General features: G+C 44.9%; 1 protein-coding gene across 2 annotated transcripts in view; it reads left to right on the forward strand.

Annotated features, from left to right (window-relative positions):
* The window catches only part of slc8a3 (solute carrier family 8 member 3), a 471,668-nt gene that overhangs the window by 334,425 nt on the left and 111,168 nt on the right, over window positions 1–26,075 (forward strand). The window contains exons 1-3 of one of the 2 annotated variants that reach the window (XM_069918113.1): window positions 110–207; window positions 3,962–4,065; window positions 11,031–11,051. In XM_069918113.1, coding sequence (XP_069774214.1) covers window positions 4,047–4,065; window positions 11,031–11,051 — 40 coding nt within the window. In that variant the 5' untranslated portion in view covers window positions 110–207; window positions 3,962–4,046. Of the gene's footprint in view, window positions 1–109; window positions 208–3,961; window positions 4,066–11,030; window positions 11,052–26,075 lie in introns of those variants that run through there. The other variant, XM_069918112.1, reaches the window with a different exon arrangement.

The following is a 26,075-nucleotide window of genomic DNA, read 5'->3' on the forward strand; positions in this document are numbered from 1 at the left end:
CATTCACATTGCACTCACAGTCCCGTCCCACCCCACCCTTGCTGTTCCACCCCAGCTTCCTTTCCCTCCCCTTTGTGACATTATTGTTTTTCATTTGCAGCAAAAGAGCTCAGATCAAAATAATTGATGATGAGGAGTATAAGGAAAACAAGAATTTCTTCATTGAGCTGAAGGAGCCACGCATGGTGGATATGAGTTCACAGAAAGGTGGAGTACTCACCAGATTGAGCCGCTGCTGAAGGCCCTCCTCTATCCTTTCTTCTCCCTTTCTCTTACATCCATCCCTCCTCTTTTTTTTCTCTTGTTTAACTGCTTGTACCCCAAGCGATATTTAACACTGGTGCTTCCCTCGCCCTCAGGTTGGTGACATGCCACCTATTTCAGTCTTGGCATATTATTGAGCTGCTTGTTATAGCTGCGGTGACCTGCCACCCACCCCCCTCTCCCCAAGTCTGTTTTCTGGACAACCCCCTGTCCTTTGGTGCGGCCAACAGCTGGTGTCCCGGTAGTTCATTGAGACCATGGTCTAGTTCTATAAATTATAATTTAGAGATACAGCACAGTATCAGACCCCTTGGCCCATGAGCCCATGCCGGCCAAATACAGCCGAGTGACCAATAAGCCGAGTAGTCTTTGGAGCGCGGGAGGAAACCGGAGCCCTCTGTGGAAGCCCATGTGAACACAGGCAAAATGTACAAACTCCTTACAACAGCAGTGGATTCAAACCCGGGATACTGGCACTGTAATAACCCCAAAGCCCCTTTTCCACTGGCACCCTGGAATTAACTGGGAATTTACTGGGACAGGGTCCAGTGGAAAAGGAACATTGTCCGAACACTGGCATCAACTGACATCATTTCACACCAGTTAACCATCTTGACTCCCTACTCATATCCCTGGCATTTCCTGATGCCGGCATGCTGATAAAGCCAGTGGAAACAGGACAACAGAAAGTCGCCCATTTCCAGTTGAAGGTAGAACACTCTGATCCCCGGGGATGAGTGTGTTCAGTGGAAAAGCAATCGGTGTCCCAGTTCAGGCGGGCCCAATGGAAACGGCACAAAGGGCTTCCTATCTTGGGGCACTGCATGGCCAATTAACTGGGATGCCAGTGGAAAAGGGGCCATAGTACAAGGTCTCTTGATTAACGTGAACTGCTTCCGGTGGGAAGTCCAGTCCACTACCTCAGGCTCATGAGGAAGAACCATTGCACACTTGTGCTGTCTACATCTTGCACATAGTGAGGTTCCTCATTGGGAGGGGAAGGCAGAAGAATGAGAGGAAATATATATTAGCCATAATTTGAAAGGCAGAGCAGACTCAACTGGATGAATGGCTTAATTCTGCTCCTACCACTTATGGATGCAGGACCAGCATCGGAGCAGGAGTCGGCCATCTGGCCCGTCGAACCTGCTCCACCAACTTGCTTAATCCCTCTAAATTTCCCCAATGTGCAAAAGGCAATGCCGAACTCTCCATTAATTGAAGAGGGCACAGGGCTGCTGCTGGGCAAGATACTGTGTGAAAGCAAGCCTCCAAGTTCCCGCATCAAACGAGTGTGCAATGCTATCAAAGTTGAGCCACCAAAGCCACAAGTTGCCGGTAATAAATTTAAAAGAGATTGACTTCTAAAGAATTTTACCTCAAAATTCTTTCAGCCAGAATTGCCATCAGTGTTTTGCTACAGCCCATAGACACCTGATCCTCATGTCGAGGGCTTGTCAAAAAGTATCCCAGAATCCTCTGCTTGCATCATCCACAAAATGCCCTGGAAATCCACATTGTCTGGCTGAGTCCTGCCTGCTTTTGACCACTAATCCTTTTTACAAGTCACTCTGCCATTCAGGGGCATCTAAAAGGTATTAAAATTGAAATAAAATGATAGAAGATGGATTTAAAAATATAAAAGTTAAGAAAAATCACCAAACTTCAAATGTTAAGAACTCCAGATTTCAATCTGCTGACTAAACAGTTGACAGGGAGGAATAATGTAACAGTTGGGATATCAAGAAAAAAACAAAACAAAACCTGGAAATACTCTGCCAATCAGGCAGCGTATATGGAGGAGATGGAGTGACCATTTTTTTAATGCATTAGATCAGTCCCAGGAGAAATAAAAAGTCTATGTGAAATTACACAGAAGAGAGAGGGGTGGGAGAGAACAAAGAGAATGTTAGCAGGAAGGTGGAATCCAAGACAAAGGGGCTGGTTGAGGGACAGAGTGATGAAGGTTCATTTATCAGAGCTGGCCTGCCCAGATGACATGTAAGTAGTAGATTCAGTAAGACCGTCACTGGTCTCCACCTTCTCCCCATCATCCATAATTCTATACTGTTCAGAAATCTACCGTTCTGTGTCTTAATGCTTATGGCAGATATCAGAGGTAAGTTTTTTTTAACACAGCAAGTAGTGGGTGCCTGGAATGGAGGCTAGAACAATAGGGACATTCAAAAGATTCTTAGGCACATATTTGTAAGAGAAATAGAGGATTAGAGGGCAGTGATGGAGGGAAGAATTGATGTGGTGTAGGTTTATGTAGGCCATTACAGTATTGAGGGTTGAAGGGACTATACTGTGCTGTACTATGTTCTAAATAGCTTCCACTGTTTCCTGGGGCAGAGAATTCCACTCTCTTGGAAAAGCAGTTCCGCCTCATCTCTGCCTTAACATTGACCATGCCCTCCTCTCTCCGCCCGACTAGAGCTCAAGAAGGTGGTTGTACTGCTCACTGTGGTAGTGTGACCCGAATGCCAAGGCTGCCTCCCAGCTCCAGTGGATCTAGGCGAGGACTGCGCTGAGACTACACCTTGTCTCCATGGGCTCACGAGTTACCTCCCAGTGCTCCAGTTCCATCCCACACCCTGAAGATGTACGTTTAGGGGAATTGGCTGCTGGAAATAGTGCGGTTAAAGGCAAGAGGAGGCAAAGGGGATAGTGGGCATGTATAAGGGGAAATCCATCGCAGGGGTATGCAGAGAAGTAAGGTCGAGAAGGAGAGTCATGGCATTCTCCGCCAATGCATTCCTTATGTGTTATTATAACCAGAACTCAAGCTCAGGTGATCTGATTGCCTCACAATCCAGTGCAATCTGGAAATAAATTAAATTATTAATTTAGAGGGTTAACAAGATTAACAAGAGGGTTAAGGTCTTTCCACCGTGAAAGCATGCAACCGAAGAGAGGTTTATGCTGGTGATATAACTGAGGCAGTCATCTAAAGTCCAGAGTTAGTAACCCACATGAGTCTGAATCTCATTATGGAAGTAGCCTGAAATCACTTTAAATAACTGTATAATCCAGTGGTTCACGAAAATGGGAAGGGGAATGGTTCCTGGTTTGGTCTGTATTGAGGGTCTCAATTAAACACCAATGTGATTGACCTCTAAACTGCTTTCTGAAATGGTCCAGCAAGCTGTCATCAGTCAGATATTTATGCCTGATGCCTACCGATGAAACTCCAAACCTTGCCTGAACCTGGCCTGAAATTTCTCTTTGCACGTAAGGCTACCAAAGTGAGGGAGAGTGACATGAGAAGGACATTGTTTGTGCCCCAACCCTTTCAGCACCTGTAGACCACGCAATGATAGGCACATGTAATACGGTAGGCTAGAGCAACATGAGATTTCAACAAGCTACTGCGCAGCAGTGAAAGCATCCATTTCACACGAGTTGTGGTTACATTGACTTCAGAACAGGAAAATTGAATGGGTTGGCAGGTTACATGACTGGAGCGTTGTCATTTCTTCAATCTTGCCTGCTAAGATAGAAGGTCGAGGCCCAAATTTGGCTTCATGCGTCCTTCAAATAAGCCAAGAAAATGGTGGCATGTGACTCCACCCTGGGTGTGCTGCAGGTCCTTCATTAACCGTCAGACAAGTTGACAATGGAAGGGAAGGTGCATGTGTGATGCAGTGGTTATCCAAGCAACCCATTGTACGTTTTCTTTCTTATATCCTTACAGGAAAACCATAAGCATTAAAATAAATGATGATGAGGAATACGAAAAGCAGGAACATTTCTTCATTGTGCTTGGTGAACCGAAGTGGATGAAACGAGGGATATCAGGTGTGAGATCCTGAGACGTAACGGCATTTATTTTTGAGAAAACCGATGATTTTTCCTCCTGTATTCCCGCTCTCACCCTGTTTCGGTCATCTACGCCTCGTGCTTTCTTGTTTCTCTCCCAGACCGTGGGTTCACTCTATTTCCTCGGCCTGGGTTCATTATTTGTGGGTAACATCTTGTGAGCTGGATCCCAAGATTCCGAGGCAAGGCACATGTCTTCATTTTTCCTGTGATCAGCTTAATCCTCTTTATCCATTTTTTTGTATGGGGGGTGTGGGTGGGAAAATAAATCATATTACTTTAAGATCAGTATCTTGATGGGATGCATTCTAGGCTGTCACCCATATCTATTCATGACTGAGGGCACAGCATCCTCTTTGAATGCTGAAGAATATTTCTCAAACGTGTGTGAATAAGACTGGAAAGAACAGGTCAACCTGGCTGAATCCCAGGCTGAACTCCATAGCAACCACATCCGCTATCTTCTCTCCAGTTTATTTCGATTACCTCCAGTTTCTCTGCCCTTCAGTCCGTCCATTCCTTTTGATTGCATGTTTATCCCGTTCACCACCTCTCCGATCCCACCTTGCATTTCCTGTCCCTCCTCTATTGTGGAGGGCCTAGTTGTCCTCCAGTTAGGGGAAGACGTTGCGGGGGTGATGGTTGATAAAGGTACTTTGCATAATGAGGGATGTGGTGGAGGAGATTGGAGACTTCTTTGTTACAGGCAAACAGGTACATAGGAAACACTACCACTGTATTATAAATACCGCATCATGCAACACCAGCAAAAGAGGTCAAAGGATAGATTAATAAATATTCACAGTTTCAGATCATACAAGAAAGAAAATTGAAGCTTCAGTAGTGTAGACAGATCTTTTTAGCTGTCCCAGAGTAGTATATAGCCCCTTTTCCACTGGCACACTGTCCCAGGAATTAACTGGGATTAACCACCTCTACCCCTACTTCTATCCCCGGCGTTGGCTGATGCCGGCGTGCTGATAAAATGGGTAAAAAAGATGAAGGTTGAACACTCCGATCCCCGGGGATGAGTTGTGGAAAAACAATTAGTGTCGTAGTTCAGGGTGGCCCAGTGGAAACAGCAAAGAGGGTTTCCTATCCCGGGACACCGCACGGCCAATTAACTGGGATGCCAGTGGAAAAGGAGCTTATGGTTGGGGTTCCACAGGGTCCTTCACTCAAGGCAAATAGTGCCACATTACAGGAAGGAGAGGGTGCAGATTAAATGTAGCAGGACACTGGCTGGATTGGAGAATGTGTCTCAAGAAGCAAGGTTGAGTGAGCTAGGCCTTTACTTGGAGCCAATGGAGGATGAGAGGTGACTTAATAAGATTATGACTGGCTTAGATATTGGACAGCCTGCACCTTTTCTCCAGGTGCAATGGCCAATACCAGTGGATGTTTAAGGTGAGTGGAGGTAGATTTTTCACACAGAGGGTGGTTGGTGCCTGGAATGCATTGCCAGGGATGGTGGTGGAGGCTGGATCAATATAGAAAATCAAAAGACTTTTAGTCAGGCACATGGATGTAAGTAAAATAGAGGGTCATGGTTGTGAGGTAGGGAAGGGTGAGATTGTTGTGGGGTGGGTTTATATAGGTCAGCACAACATTGTGGGCTGAAGGGCCTATACTGTGCTGTAATGTTCTATGATCAGGGTGCTTCCTTTGGCAAGTGAGTTAGCACCCACAGGGCCCACAGCAAGTATTCCGGTGCATCTGCATATTAGACTGGGGTAGAGACAAAAAGGCCTCCTCCTCATTATTAGCAAAGGCCCTAGATGGAAGGTTAATTGGGGCAAAAGAGTTAAGCAATGGTTTCTTGGAATCTGTGATGCACATCCTGAAAGGATTGTGCCAACGAACTTGATCGTAAATTTTGGAAGTGCTTTGGTGTTAAAGCAGTGAGGTTTTACACTGCTCTGGGATAAAGCAGGAGAATGGGAACAGGTGGCTTGCAGTGAGCAAGTGAGCTGTGAGCTGGGTACACCGTCCTGCTGTGCATTTCCAATTGACTGGCGATAGGAGGTTACTCGTCTGCTCTGGCTTTTGTCCTGGGTGCAGAAGTGGGCTCACTCGTATAAAGGTGTGCAGCAGTAAGAGAGAATCCACCCTGATTTTCCTCCCTGCTCCACTTCCACTTCCAGGCCTACTGATCCCAGGCTGGAATGAAACCTGGGAAACAGAAACCCCAACTCTTGTCAAACCACATGGTTGGAATTCAAGTCAGTGCATCAGTCCCTCTCATGTGTTCTCTCTCTTTCCGCATCATGTCACCATTCCTCCAGCTCCCTATCCTGTTCCCTTCTCCCTCCTATCACTTCATTTTTTCTCTTCTACTCTCCCACCCATACCGACCTTACCTGTTACCCTGTACCCCTGCCTTTTTCTCCCTCCTCTCCTTTCTAAACTTTAATTATTTTTTAAATATAGATATACCAAGCTGCGACAGGCCAATTCAGCCCTACGAGTCCGTGCCGCCCAACTTACACCCCGGGGAAAACCCACGCAGACACGGGGAGAACGTACAAAATCCTTACGGACTTTCTCCTTTAGCCACCTTTCTATTCGGGGCCCTCCCTGTCTGTTTCTGCTTATACCTGACGAAGGGCCCAGACCTGAAATGCTGGTTACCCTTGACTCCCTATGGGTGCTGTGTGACCTGCTGAGTTTCTCCAGCACGGTTGTTTTCGGAGCCCCATCAGTTTATGGTTAACGATCCCTTGTGATGAATAGCCTTGGGTCACTTTTTTCTGTTCGGTTCTCTTCCCAATTTATTGAAGTGTGGCCTAAATAAATCTCCCTAAGAGCTGTTACAGATGATTCTTTGGGTGATGAAAGTAAAATCCCAGATCCATCCTCTTGCGATCTCAAGTGCCTGAATTCAACGTAATTATTCCTGGGTCACAGTTTGCACAGATATCGGACAACCATTAATGTGGCCACACCTGCTCATTGGTGAGAGTACGAGTGAGCTGTGTAGAAATTTATGAAAATGAAAACCAGGCACTACAAATCACAGCATAATAAACTTTTCTGCCTCACAATATGACAGAATCGGTTACTGCAATTGAGTTTGATTTAAGGACACCAATATTAAATACACAAAAATTTTCTTCCCAATTTAACACCTTTTACTTCTTGAAATACAGTAACTTTAAATAAGCCACACATGCACACAAACTATTTCAAGATCCATCTTCTGCATCACGGATTATTTTTCTTTCTTCTCTTCCCTAAATTTGTAAAACAAGAGAAACCGTTCTGACCGGGATTCAGTCGGGTGAAACTTTTGAACTTTTATAATGCTGAGTAGTAACTGCAAAGTGGATGCTGTTCCTTCAAAAGCCTATGCGGGCGATGTATTTGGCCATGCTGTCACTTGTGTTGACCCGTTTGCTCCCGTATTGCTGCCCAGCCTGTTGGATGTCCAGCTATATGGCACATTGGTCTGATTTCTGTGGCATGTCGAGCGGAGCTCTGCGACTCTTCAAGACAGAAGCGGAGGTTCTGCAGGTTTGGCAAAGCAATGGTATCCCTCTTGTGAATGGCACAAACCGGATTCTGTCACTTAGTCCTTCACCTTTTGAGGACTCTGTCCCCTTTCCAGATTTGGCAGCAATGACGCAAAGTTACCAGGGCACTGAGTTCTGATCAGCAAAGCCTTCTATGCTTTCACAAAAGCTGGAAAGCAACATCTAAATTATTACATATTGAAAAGAGGCACAATTTTGTTCCCTCTCATGACACATATCGTGGGAGAAAGTAACACGTACTGGAATGCTTTGATAGCGAGGTTGGGCAGGGATGAGAAATCTTACTGATTAGCAAGAACCAAGGGTGTGGATACCTGGTGGTGCTGAAGAATTGCACTGCTGAGCCATGTTTCAGCTTTTTAAACAGTAGAATTTAGAGCCATTTGCGTAAGCAGCTGTTTTCTCATGGACAGGGCAGTTCTTGGACAAGAGAGGCCTGCTTTACCAGGCATTCATCTCAAAAGGATATAGGTTGGGGCTCTGAACATATTGCTGTTGAATTCTTTTATAATTTATGGGGATTTGATTATAAATTAGTCTGTTTTAACAGAATGGGTTTAATTCATAAGAATGCTTCTATTTAACTTGAGGTACAGAAATGAATCCATGTATTCAAGCTAACTGACAGCATTGACAAATCTTTCAAGTTCTCTCTCCTGGTTGCTTTTTGTTATCAACGAAACTATTCAAACACCCAGGTAACATAATCGCAAATGTTATATTTATTTTCATCCATTTTTAATTGGCTGCCAAAGGAAACTTCTTGTTGTTACCTTCTCCCTTCATTTAAAAATATGGTAATAAAAGGTTTCAAATCATTCTGAAATAGCATGTGCTTTGGTGCAAAAGTACTATCCAGCTTTGAATGCGAGATTCCCGTTGTGTAGATTTAATATTGGGTTGTTTGAAATCCGGTCTGTGTACATTGAACTTAATGGATACTGTTGACTTCCCATGGTTTTCTGTCTGCTCATCATTGAATCCCTGTGCTCAGCACACCAGTGGAACAAAGAGCATTTCTGAACAAAATAAAAATAAACAGTAGTAAAAAGGTGGTGGGAACACTTGATGTTGAGCAAAATCTTGGATTGGCTCTGAAAAAGAAAAATTCTTTGATCCATTTGGTATTACAGTCTCACCAAATCACAAGAAAAAGGAACAGAATCAGGCCATTTGGCCCATCGAGTCTGCTCCGTGAAACCTCCCTGAGCTAAACTGTTCTCTCATCTAGTTCCAAATTCTGGCCTTGTCCCCATGTCCCATGATACCCTGACTAATTAAATCCCTATCAATTTCCCCTTTAAATTCCCCCAAAGATCCTGCCTCTACAGCTGTAGGTGGCAACGAATTCCACAAATCCGCTACCCTCTGGCTGAAGAAATTCTCCTCATTTCTGTTGCAAATTGGTACTTTTTAATTCTAAGACTGTGCCTCTTGTCCTGGAATCACCCAACAGGGGAACCATCTTATTTACATCCATTCTGTCCAATCCATTCATTATTTGAAATGTTTCTATGAGATTCCCTCTCATTCTAATGAATAGAGTCCAAGAGCCACTAAATGTTCCTCAGATGTTATCCTTCTCATTCCTGGAATCATTCTGGTAAACTTCCTCTGTACCCTCTCCAACCCTGCTATATCCTTTATAAGATATGGGACCTAAAACTGCACATAGTACTCCAAATGAGGTCTCACCAGTGCCCCATAGAGTCTCAACTGTTTTATTCCTATACACAATCCCCTTTGAAACAAGTGTCAACGTACCATTTGCCTTCTTTACTGCCGATCTAACTTGGTGGTCAACTTTCATGTTATCCTGCACGAGAACCCCCAAGTCCCTTGGTACTTCTGAGGTTTGAATTTTCTCCCCATCCAAATAATAATCCGACCATTTATTTCCTTGACCAATATGCACAACCGTACATTTCTCTACATGATATCGCATCTGCCATTTCTTTACCCATTCTCCTAAGCTGTCCCAGTCTCTCTGTAAGTTTTCAATTTCTTCTACACTTCATACTCTACCACCCATCTTGTGATTATCTGCAAACTTTGCCACAAAACCATTTAATCTACAATCTAAATTATCAATATACATTGTAAAAAGAAGCGGCCCCAACACCGAATCTTGCGGAACACCGCTAGTAACCCTCAAATAGTCAGAACAGGATCCCTTTATTCCCACCCTTTGCTTTCTGCCTAACAGCCAATGCTGTACCTAATCTATTATTTTTCCTGTAATTCCTTGGGCCCTCATCTTATTGAGCAGCCTTTTATGCGGCACCTTAAAGGCCTTTTGAAAATCCAAATATACAACATCCACAGCCTCTCCCTTGTCCATCCTACTAGAGATTTCCTCAAAAGATTCCATTAGGTTGGTCAGGAAAGATCTTCCCTTCATGAAACCATGCTGTGGCTTGGACCTATCATGCCTTGCACCTCGAAGTATTCAATAACCTCGTCCTTGAGGATTGATTCCAATATTTTTCCAACTACCAAAGTGAAACTAATAGGCTTATAATTTCCTTTTTTCTGCCTCCCTCCTTTCTTAAACAGCGGAACTACATTTGCAATCTTCCAATCCTCGGGAAGCATGCCCAAGTCTATTGATTTCTGGAAAATCAATTCCAATGCCTCCACAATCTCCAAGGCCACCTCCTTCAGAACCCGTGGGTGCACCTCATCCAGTCCCAGAGACTTATCTACTTTTAGACCATTCAGCTTACTAAGCACCATCTCACTTGGAATCCTGACTGTACTTAATACTATTCTCAAAATAAAGTTCCAGTGTTGAATAACTGGAACACTGGAATCTGTAGGCTGGAAATATGATGACCAGCTCATCTACCAGCCATTCTGCATTAGGCAGGTCATGTTAGCAGCAGTGAAATGAGTGGCAGCTATTCGTCTTTTTCTTTTCACTGCCCAGGACATAGCTGAGCAAGGCCAGCGTTGAGAGATTATCCCAAAATCTCCTTGCTTGGCCATTTTGGAGATCGCCCACACAGGGTAGATCTAGAGTTATTTTCCTCCACTGAAGGACATTTGTAATTGGTGACAAAAAAAAATCCAGCAGACTGTGTGATATCGTGATTAGGACCAGTTGGTGTTTCCAAATCATTAATCCGAATGTAAACCTTGATTGGGATTTTACATAAAGGCAAAAGGGTAAATAGCTTTTTCTTGATCCATGTGCATGGATAACCCACTAAAATCCATCCTGGTATATGCCCTGCAAAAGACAGAATAATAAAAAATGGATCAAAGTGTCAAATCTTTCAAAATCAGGGAGATGAAATGAGTTGAGTGACGGCCAACTGCAGAACACCTCATGTCCCGTAGGGGATGGATAGATGATAATGATTATTTCTGAGATTTGATCCTTTTTCTCTTTCCTCTCTTTCTCCGCAGCTCTCCTGTTGGCTCAGCAGGGTAAGCAACTTTTCAGATTTTTTTTTAATTTTTATTTTTTAAATCCACCACGTTTCCTAACCTATCCTGCATGAATGTACTCGGAGATTGGTTCCAGAGATGGCCCGAAGTGGAGGTCAAAGTGCATATTATCGAGAATTATGGGTTTCATGTCAAGAATGAATGGACTGGAATGTGAAAATGTCGGAGGATAATTCAGAATCTGCAGCTACTGTTGGAATTTGGCTCACTGGAAAACATAAGCCACACTGGCTCCAGTGTGCTCATTGTACATCCATCTGCGAAAACTCAGCTCATACATACTCAAGCTAGAATTATTTAACTTTCTCAACTCCTGCACTCTTTGTGGCAGGATTAAGATCAATAAATGATCTTTACAGAGCTTCCTTCAGTGTCCCTTGCTAACCCTCTCAGATGTGATGGTGTGCTGCAGGTTCAGGTCAGAGGTTGAGTCACCTTTGCCCACTGCCTGGTTTCTGCTTCAGCTGATCTGGTGGCAAGGCCGGGGCAGTTGACTCTTTGCAATCATCGGTATTACTCCATGATCAAAGTCCACAGCCCAAGTTTCCATTGATGAAAGCTAGGGAGAAAAATAAGGAGTAAATCATAGAAAGGCATTAAAACACATTTTTAGAAGCAGAATGTAGCACGAATAAAAGCTCTCATAACCGGAGGGAGAACACGCATTTTTATAGCTTATAACAAAGGGTAGTGTCTTCAGTAGGGCTCTGGGAAACCTGGGTTATATGGGGGCAGAGCCTGGAGGAAGGAGCCAGCCATCTGCACAACCCATCACCAGTGAATCTCAGTTCACTGAACAGAACGAATACTATTCGATCTCAGTAGGGACAACTTTCTGAAGGTTTATTCAGTCACCATACCGTCAACTCCATTTCTGTTTAGATACACAAATATTCTCATTAAACCATGCCAACAATCTAATATTCCCACTAATAGATGATTGAATGGCTGGCACCACAGTACCTAACCGGGCAGAAGTGTTGCTGTAAACCTAATTTCTACGTCAGCAAGATGAGTATTATCCGAAAAGGTGGCATCACAATTTACAGTATTTAAGGATGGTAATTTATTTTAATTATATACCTCAAAACAATTTATGAGGACACAAGGTCAATAATTACTCTATTAATACCAGATTTATGAGTTTATTTTAGTCAAATGAATTACTTTAAATATTTGAATTGAAATATTTTAGTTTTGGCAATGTGGTTGCAGTTAGCGTACTGCTATTACAGTGCCAGCCAGTGGGGTTCGAATCCGCTACTGTCTGTACATTCTACCAATGACCTGCATGGGCTTTTCTCCTGTTCCATGTTCTCCAGTGTCCCAGAGGCCATGCAGAGTTAGTAGGTTAGGGGCAACATTGTTAGTGTAGTGGTTGCAAAACATTATTACAGCGCCAGTGATCAGGACCGGGGTTCAAATCCCACATGGTCTCTAAGGAGTTTGTATGTTCTCCCCATGTCTACATGGGGTTTTCCCCAGGGGCTCCGGTTTCCTCCAACCCTTCTTAAAGTACCAGGGTTTGTAGGTCAATTGGGCAGCATGGACTCATGGGCCAAAATGGCCTGTTACAATTAAAATTTAATTGGTTGCATGGGTGTATTTGGATGGCTCAGGCTTGTAGGCCGGAAAGGCCTGTTACTGTTCTGTATCTCAACATTAAAAATTAAAATGGTGCCTTAAAATGACAGCCACAACATGCCACATTGCTGCATCATTTATTTTCGGACCAAAAATGTAAAAACAATCCTGGCATGGCCATTTACATTTTTGGATTACTGAGCTCGATTCATCCCATCCTCTCACCAACCTTTGTACCATCAATTCTTTCCAATTTATATTGAAAACCGAAATAATGAAATGTTGCTGTACAGAGCCTACATCTTCCTTGTTGAAGGATCCCAAATGAACTATGTTGGAAACATTCTGAAATTTAGCAGCACATGGTTTATCTGCCAATTCAATAAGATGAATCAAGTCTTCTTGCTTCACATCTACTTGACTTGGAACAACAGACAAAGCTATCACTCAAACCCTCTAACAGAGGGTGTAATAGTCCCCGACTGGGGACATTGTTACAATAATAGGTCATTCAAAATGAAATCTCTTTCCAGAGGGTGCTTAATCTCTGAAATTTTCTATTCGATGTATTTAAGATGGGCCTGACATCATATTGCCTCGGACCTTGAGGGAGACTAATGTAAAAAACTGCAGGGGCCTTGGCAGAAATATTTAAAACATCCTTAGCCAAGTGTGAGGTGCCAGAGGTTTGGTGGGGGGGTAGCTCATGTTGTTCTGTTGTCTATAAATGCTTGAAAAATAAACCAGGAAATGACAGGCCATTGAGCCCGATCTCAGTAGAAGATAAATTATTGGAGGGTGTTCTGAGAGATTGGTTGTACAAGTATTTGACCATGCCTTTGTGTGTGGCCAGTCATTTAACAAATCTTGTAGAATTTTGGGTGGAGGCTACCAAGAAAGTAGATGAAGGAAAAGCTGTGGATGCTGTCTACATGGACTTTAGTAAGGCCTTTGACAAGGTCCCACATGGGAGGTTAATCAGGAAGGTTCAGATACTAGGTATCCATGGAGAGGTTGTAAATTGGATTCAAAATTGGCTGAATGGGAGAAGTCAAGAGAGTGGTGGTAGATGATTGTTTTTCAGACTGGAGGCCTGTGACAAGTGATTTGCCTCAGGGATAGGTGCTGGGACCATTGTTGTTTGTTGTCTATATCAATGATCTGGAAGATAATATGGGAAAGTGGATCAGCAAGTTTCCTGATGACACCAAGATTGGAGGTGTTGTGGACAGTGAGGAAGGCTTTCAAAGCCTGCAGAGGGATCTGGACCAACTGGAAATATGGGCGAGAAAGTGGCAGATGGAATTTAATGCAGACAAAGTTGCATTTGGGAAGGACTAGCCAAGGTAGGACATAATAAACGGTAGGGCACCGAGGAGTGCGGAGGAACAAAGGGATCTGGGAATACAGATACATAATTCCCCGAAAGTGGTGTCATAGATAGACAGGGTTGTGAAAAAAAGCTTTTATGGCATCTTGGCCTTCATAAATCAAATTATTGAGTACAGGAGTTGGGATGTTATGGTGAGGTTGTACAAGACATTGGTGAGGTCAAATTTGGAGTGTTGTGTGCAGTTCTTGTCGCCAAACTACAGGAAGGATATCAGTAAGATTGAAAGAGGGCAGAGATTTACTAGGATGTTGCTCTGTTTAAAGGACTCCTGCATTCACTCAATCTTATTCCTCTCCTAATTTTGTACAACTCAGTGAGATCACTCCTTACCCTCTTGCACTTTAAGGAATAAAGCCCTTGCTTTGTCTTCTCATCCTTTCCCTATAGCTCTGGTTACAGAGTCCTGGCAAAATCTGTTCTGAATCTTCAACAGCTCGGCAATAACTTTCCTGCAGCACAGAGACCAAAATGGAACACAAGAAATTGATGGTTGGGCAGTAGATGTGGTCGACATGGATTTTTGCAAGGCATTTGACAAGGTCTACCACAAGAAACTCATCCAGAAAGTCATGAGGCACAGGATCAGTGGAACCTTGGCCGTGTGGATAAAAATTGGTTTGTAGGAAGAAAACAGAGAGTAGTAGTGGAGGAAAGGATTCTGCCTGGAGGTTAGTGACTAGTGGAATTCAACAAGGATCTGTTCTGGGACTCCTACTCTTTGTGATTTTTATAAATGGATGGGGGAGGCGGGGAAGGATGGGTCAGTAAGATTGCAGTAGGGTTGGAGGAGTTGTAGATGGAGCTGAAGGAAGGTTACAAGAGGAAATAGACAGGATGCCAAGTTGGGCAGAAAAGTGGCAGATGGAGTTCAATCCAGATAAATGTGAGGTGATGCATTTTGGAAGGACAAAGCAGAAGGCTGAATACAGGGTTAATGGTCGGTTACTTAAGAGTGTCGATGAACAGAGGGACCTTGGGCTCCAAATCCATACATCCCTCAAGGTCGCCACACAAGTTGATTGGATAGTTAAGAAGGCCTCTGTGATGCTGGGATTCATTTGTAGGGAGATTGAATTCAGGAGTAGAGAGGTCATGTTGCAACTCTACAAAACTTTGTTGAAATCATACTTAGAGTATTGTGTCCAGTTCTGGTCACCTCAGTGTAGGAAGGATGTGGAAGCTATGGAGAGGGTGCAGAGGAGATTGGCTAGGATGATGCCTGGATTGGGAAACAAGTCTTATGAGGCAAGGTTAGCAGAGCTAGGACTTTTCTCTTTGGAGCATAGAAGGATGAGGGGAGACTTGATAAAGGTCTACAAGATTAGGAGAGGCTAGTTAGGGTGGACAACAAGTGCCCTTTTCCTGGGGCAGCATCAGCAAACACCAGAGGACATGTGTACAAAGTGAAGGGAGAGAAGTTTAGGGAAGATATCAGAGGTAAAGTTTAAAAAAAAACAGTTGTGTGTGCCTGGAATGGTGGTGGAGGCTGAAACATTAGAGGCACTTAAGAGACTCTTAGACAGACACGAATGGAAAATAAATAGAAGGTCATGGGGTAGGGAGGGTTTGGAACTTTTATTTTAAAAAAATGGGTTGCCACAACATTAAGGGCCAAATGTCCTTCTAGACGTTCTAAAACTGCATGCAAACTCCAAATTTGGCCTCGCAAATGGCTTATGCAACTTTACCATAACATCTCAGATCCTCTACTCAATGAAGGCCAATATACCAAAAGCTCTCTTTATTCTCTATCCATGATGCCACTTTCAGGGAATTGTGTATCTGCATTCCCAGATCCTCCAACCTCACCCGTTGCATTCAGTGTTCTCGACATCCTCCACATTGGAGAGACCAAATGCAGACATAGTGGTCTCTTTGCCAAGCAATCATGTCCTGCCCACAGCAGTGTTTCCATTTGCAAGCCATTTCAACTGTGGCCATACTGGCCTGTTCATCCTGAACCTCCCCCACTGCCAGGATAAGGCCAAATGCAAATTAGAGCCACAGTAGCTCGTACTTCACCTGAATAACCCATAACCTAACGAAATGATCATCAAATATCAGCAGCTCTGTACAGAACGAACCAATTATGTTTGTAAATTCCTACAGCAATGGAAGTCTGTGCCCAAGGAGGTGGCTCCTATGCTCGGCAGTGGCCTCGAGGGGTTGTAGGCTGCAGACTGGCACAGGATACATAAACAGGAAGAACACCTCCCTCTCCCCCCCCCCCACCTTTGAGAAGAAGAAGCATGGGGTTCGACCCTACAGGACAGTGACCACAGCAGCAGACCAGTGAAAATCTCAGCGGCTGAGGGACCCACACAGTCTGCGGATGGCTGGGGGATCCTCACGGGCTGCTGGATAATGGCTCGTGGGAAGCAGGTGTCCGATCTGGAATTTGAGAGAGTGCTGAGGGCAAGAAGGGTTCCCAAAGGGCCTCAGGAGCTTCCTGAGGTTTGGACCTGGAGCTCAGGTTGCTAATTAATCAACCAGGAGACTGTGCAGCTGTGGGGGCTGCAGGAATGCCCGAAGCAAATCTCAGCGACTCTGAAGGGACTCTCTCCTATTGTTAGAGGGGCCAGGCAATCCTCAAAGTGACTTTTTGTTAACCTATGGAAGACAAAACCTAAAGTACACCAAATGTTACATTTTTAATGTATTATTACATGACAGCAAAGGAGGAAAAACCCAACACCCAACCCCAACCCACCAATTTTCCCCTGCAACCGTTGCAACCGTGTCTGCCTGTCCCGCATCGGACTTGTCAGCCACAATTGAGCCTGCAGCTGACGTGGACCTTTACTCCCTCCATAAATCTTTGTCCGCGAAGCCAAGCCAAAGAAAGAAAAGAAACTGAGCTTTGATGGAATAGCAGAGGTCAGACATCAGACATGGTCTGGGGAAATTGAAGTGACAGATCACCAGAATGTCAATGTCACCCCTGAGAACTGCACAGCAGTTACACAATCAGTGTACAGAGAACCACCAGAGTAAGTCAACTGAACTTGGAGAATAGAAAAGTTTGCTTTAGGTTAATGACGTCAATGATGTATTAAGGGTAAAGGTAAAGGTTCCACCATTGTAACGTAATACTACATTTAGAATGTAACCAACAGGAAATTCTTTAACTTTTGTCCACTGCAAGGTAGGCAGAGAGTCTCCATTTTGTCCCTCACAGAAACCTACAGCACCTGGTGTTCCAAGGCGGTTTCCCCTCCAAGTATGGAGCCTGCTTAGTTTCTGAGATCAGACAATTCCAGGCCTATTTTCCTACTAAAAATAACAATTAAAATCAACAATCTTTCAAAACCAGAGTTCTTTTCTCACACCACATAACTGAAAGTGAGTGGCCAGGCTGGGGCAATAGACAGTGATTTCTCATGACATTTTATGGACTCTGATTTAGTGTACATCCACTTAGCAATTCCCAAAACTCATTGCATTTTGCCTGCCTGAGCCAATGCTCTGCTGGAAGAACTCAGCAGGCCAAGGGGCATCAACTATGCACTGCAGTCTTGATGAAGGGTTCGGGCCCGAAACATCGACTGCTCTTTTTTTCCTCCCACAGACGCTACTCAATCCATTTCAGTTCCTCCAGCTGATTATTTGTTGCTCCATATTCCTGCAACTGCCGTCTCAAGAGAGACATTTGGCATTCAGGTTGTTGGGATGTCATTCAGGGTGGTGAATCTGTGGAATTCATTGCTCCAGGCGGCTGTGGAGGTCAAGTCATTAGAGGTTGATAGATGCTTGGTTACTAAGTGTTCAAATGGTACAGAGAGAAGGTAGGAAAATGGGGCTGAGAGGAAAAATATGTCAGCCGTGATTTGAATAGTAGAGGAGACTCAATGACCTTTCTGCTCCTAAGTCATAGCCTTGTGGGTCCCTATTGTTTCCTGTGAATTCCCTCATTGTAAAGACTCATCAATTTATACCTTTACTTTTATAGAACTGCATATATTTACAATGAAAGGACAGAAATACAAGAGCCAAGAGCTGTATTCACGTTAGCAATCAGGTTTTTCCCATCTGTTAGCAAAGCAACAAATGCACCCTGCTTCTCAAGATCTAGAGCTGTTTCATCATCCATTCCAACCTTGCTTTTGTTTGCAGCCCTTCAGCTCACTTGTGTTTCCCTCTCCCGCTCTTACGAATGGGGCTGCAAGGTAACGTGCGTTAATGAGCCTCTTGTCCCCATCATTCCAGAAGCATTGCTTCCTCCGATGGAATGGTTTTGATCGCTCTCCCATGCTTTTAGAATGCAGGGGAGCCCCAATAACGTACCACACCTCCCTCGCTGGGATAAAGTTGACAATCGTCTGCTGAGGTAACACAGGTCAGTTGTCACACAACTCTTAACAGGAAGAGGCCCTCCTGAATACTTCATTATTGCATCAGCAGTTACTTTAAAGTTCCTTTACAGCTCAGAAATGATTGTAATGCAGTAAACAGTCACATAATAAATTATTTCACACCAGAACAAATATGTTGTGCAGGAATCAATTTGAGGAGGAGCAAATCTTAAAAATGCCACTTTATTTTGAAGCAGCATCTCCCCTGCCTGTTTCACAGTTGTCGAGGGCTCCATTCAATCATTATAAACCTTTGTGACCTGTTGTGTGATAAAGTATACAGTTATAAATTGTAATATATCGAATAAATGCTATCGTTTAGCAGAATTCCTTGGATTGCCTTTCACCTTTTAAAGATTGATTTTTCAAGGCAGCTTTATGGGATTTTTAGAATTAAAACTGGCTGAACATAATGAACGTGGATGGATTTGAAGGATTTCCTAGCCCTGAATTTCCACATGAACCCCAGTCAGCGAGCTCTTCAACCACCAAGTTCTGTCCCAGACCTGCGGTATTATTTAATTGCTGGCATCTTTTTATGCTTTGATACCTTTCAAAACCATGATTGCTTAAGCAAAGTGGGCCAAATTTCCCTGTTCCAGTCACTTTGCTTGGAATTACCAGTTACTGCTTCTTCATGTCCACGTTTAAACTGGTGGGGAGAGCCAAGCTCGAGGTCCCATAATCAGGTGCTGTCTGGAAGGAGTTTGTACCACCTTCCCATGTCGGTGTGGGGTTTCCCTGGGCACTCCGGTTTCCTCCCACCCTCAACGTGTACGTGTTGCAGGTTAATTGGGTGACATGGACTTGTGGGCCATATTGTAGACTAATTTAAAATTTAAATAATCTCCGATTCCAGTGGATCTGACACTGGCAGGACCTTCAGCAGCGTGGAAGGCCCATTGACAATGGTTTGGCACAGACTACCATATAACCACTTAAGCACAGAAACAGCCAGTTCGGCTCTACTAGTCTATCTCGAATATCTTCCCCCACCCAGTCCCACTGACCCCCATTTGGCTTATAACCATCCATACCTCTCCCATTCATATACTTATTCAACTTTTCCTTGCTTCTACCACCACTGCCGGAAGTTCATTCCATACCCCCATCACCCTCTGAGTGAAGAAATTCCCCCTCATGTTTCCCCTAAACTTCTCCCATTTTACTCTCAGTCCATGCCTTCTTGTTTGAATCTCCCCCACTCTCAGTGGAAAAAGCCTGCCCACATTGACTATCTGTCCCCTTTATAATTTTGAATATGTTTATCAAATCACCCCTCAATCTTCTATGCTCCAGGGAATAAAGTCCCAGCCTGCTCAACTGCTCCCTTTACTCAAACCCTAAAACCTTGGCAACATTCTCGTAAACCTCCTCTGCACTCTCTCTATACTGTTTATATCCTTCCTGTAATTCAGCGACCAAAACTGCATACAATATTCCAAATTTGCCCTCACCAATGCCTTATATAATTTCAACACAATATCCCAACTCCTGTGTTCTATACTTTGATTTATGAAGGCCAACATACTAAATGCTGCCTTCACCACCCTAATTCAACTTTCAGGGAATTATGTACCATGACTCCAAAATCCCTTTGTTCCACTGCACTCCTCTATTGTCTACCATTTAACGTGTTGTCTTGGGTAAACTTATACCTCTCATTTTGTTCATTTTAGATTGGTCACAGTGTTTGAGCTACCGAAAGAAAATAGACTCACACACCGAGAGCAGTTCAGTTTATACAAATGTTTATTACTAATTCAAAAGCTGATTTCACACTACAATATGCAAGCCCTTCCCAACTATACTTATCAACGCTTGGACTGGTCCCAACTGCCGAAGAGAGGCAACGACTGCACACTTGTAGTAGGTTGTCAGGGCACCGGTAGCAGCTTCTCCACCTCCCCCGACCGGGACGTTGCACGGACTCTGGCTGTTCTTCCTTCTTGACAAGGGATGTTCCCACCCCTCGGAGAGTCTAAACTTCAGCAGCAGGACCACAGGCTTATATACCCCAAAAACAATTAATCATGCGCCTACTCCTTCTAACATTTGTCAGTCAAAATCAAAACTGAACATACCATTCTACAATTTAGAAGATTAATTATTATGGAACCAGGATGTTATGATTTCCTGGTTTATCTCATAGATACAAAGACTTATTAAAACTTCTAAGGCTTTGCAATGCCATGCTATCCTACATTTAGGAAAGAACAATTAATCATGCGCCTACTCCTAACATTTGTCAGTCAAAATCAAAACTGAACATACCATTCTACAATTTAGAAGATTAATTATTATGGAACCAGGATGTTATGATTTCATGGTTTATCTCGTAGATACAAAGACTTATTAAAACTTCTCGAGCAAGACAGGTTGTGACCAATTCGTCAATTTCAGAGTGTCGCATTTGACAACTGCTTTCCCTGGGCCTCACAGTGGAATTCCATTTCAAAGTGTATCTTCAGATAAATCCCCATGGCTGAGTTTAATTACATCTGCTAGTTCTGAAAGTAAGGTGACCTGAGTGTGGCCCCAGTGTCGTCAGTTCCACATAAGCAAAAAGCATCTGGGCACATGGTTTTAATCCTCCATTACATTCCACCTCTTGGTCAGAATCTGTCATTTGCGAGGCCTAACAGAAACATATAAGCTGCACTTGAGGCGGGTGACCGAGGTCTTCCTTGATGTAATGCATCGGACCGTGTCTCCCACGGGCAACTCCTTCGGAACGTCCTCGTCATTACAAATCCAATTGCTGGTACCAAAGCAGCTGTTAAGCCAGATCACCAGGAGCGTAAAACGGAGAACCTGGAACAAAGAAGCCTGACACATGTCACTCATGATACTGTAAGCGTTCAGTGTTTAAACAGACTAAATCATCCTGTCCCTCAATAGCAACCCACCGAGTGTTACCCTGGGCAGGTGTCACTATTTCCCCTTTTACGGGAAGGCCACTAACTGGTGGTGCCACCCATACCTTTTGTCCAGCATTCTCTGGTTCGGGAATGGGGGAAGGAGACACTGACTGTCCCTTTGGAATAGGCTGTAGTTCAGAAGCGTGAAGAAGTCAGTGGAAAGGTATACCTCCCTTTAAAGGGCGATGATTCAAATTGTCGACTGCCTGCTGCAGCACATGGCACCACCCCTTCAGGGTCCCCAGTGGTGTTAACAAACGAATTTGTTCCTTCAGTAAGCCATTCATTCGTTCAACTAACCCAGCAGCCTGCGGGTAATAAGGAATATGGTGAACCCATAAGATACCGTTGTCATTTGCCCAATCACAGATTGTCTTCCTGGAGAAGTGCGAGCCATTATCAGACTGAATCTCCTCTGGAACATCATAACGAGAAATTAAATGATTTAGTCCTTGGATAGTGCAAGCTTGGTCAGCCGTCTTGGTGGGAAAAGCAAAAACCAGGCCCGAAAAGGTGTCAACCATTACTAGGAAGTAAAGTTTACCCATACAGTCTGGCATGGGGCCTATGTAATCAATTTGCCAAACCGCAGCTGGGTGAGCACCCCATTTTATTCGGCCATGCAGACCAGGAGGAACGGCACAGGACTTCGAAAGTTGACATTCTGGGCATGTACGCATGACCATGCGGACATCGTCCTGATGGACGGATAAAGCATGTGTACGGGCCCACATAGCTGATCCCTTCTTCCCCAAATGACCACTCTGTTCATGTGCCCATCGAGCCAGGGGGACGGTATCAGCACGGCTGATAGTGGCAAGCTGATTTGCTACTGCATTATGTTGTGCCATGTTAGTCGCCACATTGGTATGGGCATCAACGTGATACATGGTTATCTCACGATGGTGGGAAGCATCCCACAACAGCTGCCACAACTGTTTGCCCCACACTGGGCAGTCATGTATCATCCAGTCGTTCTTTTGCCAATCAGGCATCCATACCACAAGTCCATTAGCCACAGCCCAGGAATCAGTAAACAGGCGAAGAGGGTGATCATGGGGATCTAGTGGTAAAGTGACTGCCTTCAACTCAGCATTCTGACTGGAGCCACCATCCCCCTCCTCTGATAAGTGAGTTCCTGACTTGGGATGGTAAGCCACTGCCTTCCACTTTTGCTTTCCTTGCACCCACCGGCTGCTACCATCAGTAAACCAGGCATCCTCTTGATCTGCTGGAGTGAGAAAATCATACGGTTTACCCCACTGAACTGGTGAAGGGGGTAAAGGAGGTGGCAAAGCAGGTTCAACGTCCTCATGACGAAATGGAAGATCAGCCACCTGTTAGTGTATGCGGCCCACCCCTTCAGGCCCTCTGGTCGCACGACTCTGAATATACCACTTCCATTTAACAACAGAAGACTGCTGAGCCCGCTCGATCTTTAGATTACCATCATTAGCCAGAACCCAATTCATTATTGGAAGTGCAGGTTGCAATTGAACATCTGCATCACCTGTCATTCTTTCAGTCTCCAGCAGGGCCCAGTAACAGGCTAGTAACTGTTGTTCAAAAGCAGAATAACGAATGGCAGCCTCAGGCATGGTACGTGACCAGAATCCCAGCGGGACTCGGTGGCCCTCTTGTTTTTGTCAGAGGCTCCAGGAGGCCACATCATCAGTAACGGAGACCTGTAGTTCGTAGGGGGTATCTGGGATGTGGGGAGCAATGGGCAGGGCCTGAAGAATAGCCTGCTTGGCGGACTGGAACGCCCTTTCCTGATCGTCACCCCATACAAAGTCTGTTTTCTTTCGGGTAACCTTATACAGAGGACATAAAAGCAATGCCAAGTGTGGAATATGACGTCGCCAGTATCCCAATAACCCCAGGAAATGCTGGGTCTCTTTTTTGTTAGTAGGAGTGGCCAAGTCTGCGATTTTATTGTGAACTTTATCAGAAACCACTTGATCTCCAGCATGCCACTGAATTCCAAGGAAAATAACTGTCTGGATGGGCCCTGTACCTTTGCGGGGTTAATTGCCCACCCTCTTTGCATCAGGGTATCTTGGACACTCTCCAAACCTTCCTGTACCATCTCTTCTGTGGCCCCTTGGATCAACACATCATCAATATAATGGTGAATCGAGAGGGAAGGCGATACTGGCACCATCTCCAGGTCACGGGCAATTAGGCTGTGGCAAATAGTGGGAGAGTGTACATAACCCTGAGGGAGGCGGGTGAAGGTATACTGACGCCCCTTGCAGGTAAAGGCGAACTGATTCTGTGAGTCCTCAGCTATAAGAATACTGAAGAAGGCATTAGCGAGATCAATGATCAATACCATGTTCCTGAGTTCCCAGTAGCAATGTTTTCAATAAGGGTGACAATGTCCGGAACTGCTGAAGCAAGTGGTGGGGCATGTTTGTTCAAAAAGCAATAATCAACTGTCATTCTCCAGGAGCCGTCCGGCTTCTGGACCGGCCAAACAGGGCTATTAAAGGGCGACGTTGCGGGCCTCCCTACCCCTTATTCTTGCAAAGCATCGATGGTGGCACTAATCTCTTCTTGCCCTCCCGGGAGGCGATATTGTGGAATGCACACTGGTTTCATGGGGGGGTGACACCATCACAGGATCCCACTTAGCCTGACCCACTACTAGTTTTTTTGTAATAGTCCGAATTCCAAATGCAAATCCCCCTTGGCTAGTATTAAGGGCTGTACTGACCAACATGTTAATACCCAGGATACACTCGTCAGTAGCAGCCACCAGAGCATGTAACCAGACAGGGGAAGGGCAATCACCAACTGTGGCACGGACTTTTATTTCCTTTGCCAGGGTGACTGCTCCTCCCAACCCCTCTATTCAAAAGGTCGGTCCAGTCCAGAGGTCGGGGTTACCCGGAATCACCGAGCGCATCGACCAAGGCCAAATATTGGCGGTCATTACCCCCACCCCAATGGATTGTTAACGGTATGTAGGGCCGTGGGTCCCCGTGTATCCACCGTATCTCAATGGTGTAGTCACGGGAGCCCTGCCCACACCTTCATGCTTTAGTAGGGTTCGGGGGCTTCCAGGCCCACATGCCACTATTATCCATAAGAGCCTTGTTAACCATTTGTTGTACCTCATCACGGGTAACTAGAGCAGGAGAAGCCGGCTCGATAGAAGTAGCAGTGGGAGCAGAGAGCACAGCTGGGCCAGGAGGATTCAGCAGCTGGGGATGATGTTCCCCTGCTTTTCTCTTATAAAGGGCGTAAAGGACTGCAGTAGGTTTCCCATCAATATCACTTTTAGGTACAGCTAACTTTAACAAGGTTAGAAAAAGGTCCTTTCTTGTCGGTCCGTTATTACCAGCAGTCCCTCTCTTTTCATCCTGCTTGTCTGATTTAACCTGGGTTGTACGTGAGTGGATTTTACCTCCCAACTCTAATTCTTGAAGTCCAGATAAGGCGTGCACCGCTTCAGACACAGGGTGCCCAATTAGCGGACTAGTTACGGACAGAACCAGTCCCCATGTAGTGGGTTTGGCGGAACGAACCAATGGGGTATCCATTCCGGCCATGAATATCTCTTCGTCAGGGCTCCCCCCATGTACCCACAGCATCAAACGCCCTGCATACAAGGCAGAGGCCAGGACCTGTTGACGAATTACTGCTATACCCTCCTCTGGGCTTCTCCAATTGTTCTGTAAATGTAAATCCCAATCTACTGGTGATGGGTATACTCATAGCAGGGCATCCCCTAGAGTAGTAAGTAAGTAATCCACCTCTCTCCCTCTACCCCGCAGCTCAGCAGTGACCTGGATATCAGTAGCCAATATTCCTAATCCCAACAATTCCTCAGGGGTTAAAAATACATTAACCCCTCCTTGATCCCAGACACGCAGGAGCCAGGCTGCCAGAGTTTCTCCTGCCTTTTGCCTAAATCGATCTCCAATGGCAGCCAGCTCTTTTACAGAGAAGTCACGCATCATTGACTCCTTCCGACCCCTGTTCCCACTTTGGCCCACAGGGCCCTCCACCCAGTCTAGGGGAGGAGGTCGAGGCCATCCCCTAGAGGGGGTAGGCCATAGAGCATAAGCAGAGGTTTAGGTATTTTCCCCTGGATCCACTTGGGAGACCGGTGTATCTATCCCTTCAATCTCTACCCTTACATCATCCCCCCTTTCGTCTCTTTGGGAATTCTGCTGCCTTATAGGGTGGGCGTGAACAGCAGGTAGTGGAGAGGGTAGTATGTTAGACACCTGCTGAGGAGTATCTGCATTATTACCATGGTCATCTTTCCAGATATTCCCATCCCAATCCTCAATTATATCAGGATCGTCGCCATTCATTATCATGGCACGAATACGATATGGATCGGGTAGTACTCCATGCCTTTCCTTATCTGCATAGATCTGCTGCCGGAGTTTAATATTATGGCAGATTGTTTGGACATGCTTATGTTCCCATTCTTTGGCTTTGTCCTGACTGGTGCGAACAATTTCGCTCATCATGGAACAGTGTTGTCGCATGGCTTCTAGCTCTTCCTCTAATTGGTTTCTCTTGCGCTGAGATTCTACTTCTCTTTGAACTGATTCTGCTTCATGCTGAATGGAGTGGCGTAAGGCTGTGGCCAGCAACCAAAAACTATTCGTCAGCGTCCCCTTTTTATCAGGAAATTTACTTTCTCGAAGGAGAGTGGCAACCCACTCTCCCAGAGGTGCACTTGATGGGTCTAACTTCTCATCCCAACTAATGGGTGGTCCCAACAAAGACA

This window comes from Narcine bancroftii, chromosome 2 (assembly GCF_036971445.1).
Source record: "Narcine bancroftii isolate sNarBan1 chromosome 2, sNarBan1.hap1, whole genome shotgun sequence".
NCBI classification, from domain to species: Eukaryota; Metazoa; Chordata; class Chondrichthyes; order Torpediniformes; family Narcinidae; genus Narcine; species Narcine bancroftii.